At 42.8% G+C, this 1025-nt stretch overlaps 1 protein-coding gene across 1 annotated transcript in view; it reads left to right on the top strand.

Annotated features, from left to right (window-relative positions):
* LOC145413515 (uncharacterized) overlaps nucleotides 1–472 on the top strand; it is a 3553-nt gene extending 3081 nt beyond the window's left edge. Inside the window, exon 4 of the mRNA XM_080283211.1 lies at nucleotides 261–472. Within this exon, the coding sequence (XP_080139337.1) occupies nucleotides 261–472 (212 nt within the window). The remainder of the gene's footprint in view (nucleotides 1–260) is intronic.
* Nucleotides 473–1025: the final 553 nt, after the last annotated feature.

Raw genomic sequence — 1025 nt, 5'->3', positions numbered from 1 at the left:
GTTATTAGTGTTTGGATTTATTGCCTTTTTCCCTTATTTATTACCCTTCCCCCTCCCCCTCCATAATCCCCTTCCCCACACTCTGCTGGCAACAAGAACACTAGCAGAGAATGGCAGTTATAGGAGGAGGTGGGGTAGAAGTAGTAAACCTTTTTTTTTTTTTTTTAGTTGTAATCTCCTTTTTATTGTTCATTGTCAGATCTAATTAACCTAATTTTTTCCCCCTTGTTTTCACCTCCTTCCCTGTCTTCCTCATCCAGCCGTACTCCCCCCACCCTCTCCAAGAGGTAAGGACAGCAGGAGTGAATTGCTGTGTGAGCAGGGTGATGGTACGCTGGGAGGAGTGAATCTGTTTACTCCTCTCATTGTCGTCTCTGTTCTGCTTGCCGCCTCCCTCGTCGCCCTCACAGCCGTCACCTGCTACCGACGAAATGACATCTTCCACGTCTACGAGAAGCCCTGTGAGTCTTAGTTCTTTTTATCTTTCAGGTTCCTGTGGACCGAATTCTAAGGGGCATGGGAGGCCTCGCAGCACACTTTTTTTTTTTGTCTATTTATCTTTCATAATACACTGTAATGTATTCTTGAATGCTATTTAGATCTGTTTAACCCATTAGTGCCCAAGGTGTTTGTATGTGGGATGTAGCTTGAAGGGTACTTAACGAATTAACTAACTGTCCTGTCCTCCGCCTATCGGCACAGTGGCGAAACTCATAGGTCAAACCCTGGAGTTCACCGTTTATCAGTTTTTTTATTTTTGTTTCCCGTCTCTTTTAATTGACCCAAGGCACCGATGAGTTAACATCAGCATAGTTTGCATCCGTAACACATAGGACGATATGCAATGTTCAGAATAAATCACTATGGAGGAGGTGTTACTAAATTTCCAAAGTCACAATACTGTACAATCCTATAACTTACTCTCAGCTGAATATACTCGTCTGGCATAATCGTGAATATAAATTAAGAAATGGCGCGACTATAAAAGACATAACATATCCCTACGAGGAGCCCAATTAGTTGCT

The sequence above is a fragment of the Coenobita brevimanus genome, chromosome 96 (genome assembly GCF_032717465.1).
Source record: "Coenobita brevimanus isolate Jiangsu-jjx chromosome 96, ASM3271746v2, whole genome shotgun sequence".
Taxonomy (NCBI): Eukaryota; Metazoa; Arthropoda; class Malacostraca; order Decapoda; family Coenobitidae; genus Coenobita; species Coenobita brevimanus.
Note: the sequence above shows the minus strand (reverse complement) of the source record. Positions and strands in the feature narration are given on the sequence as shown.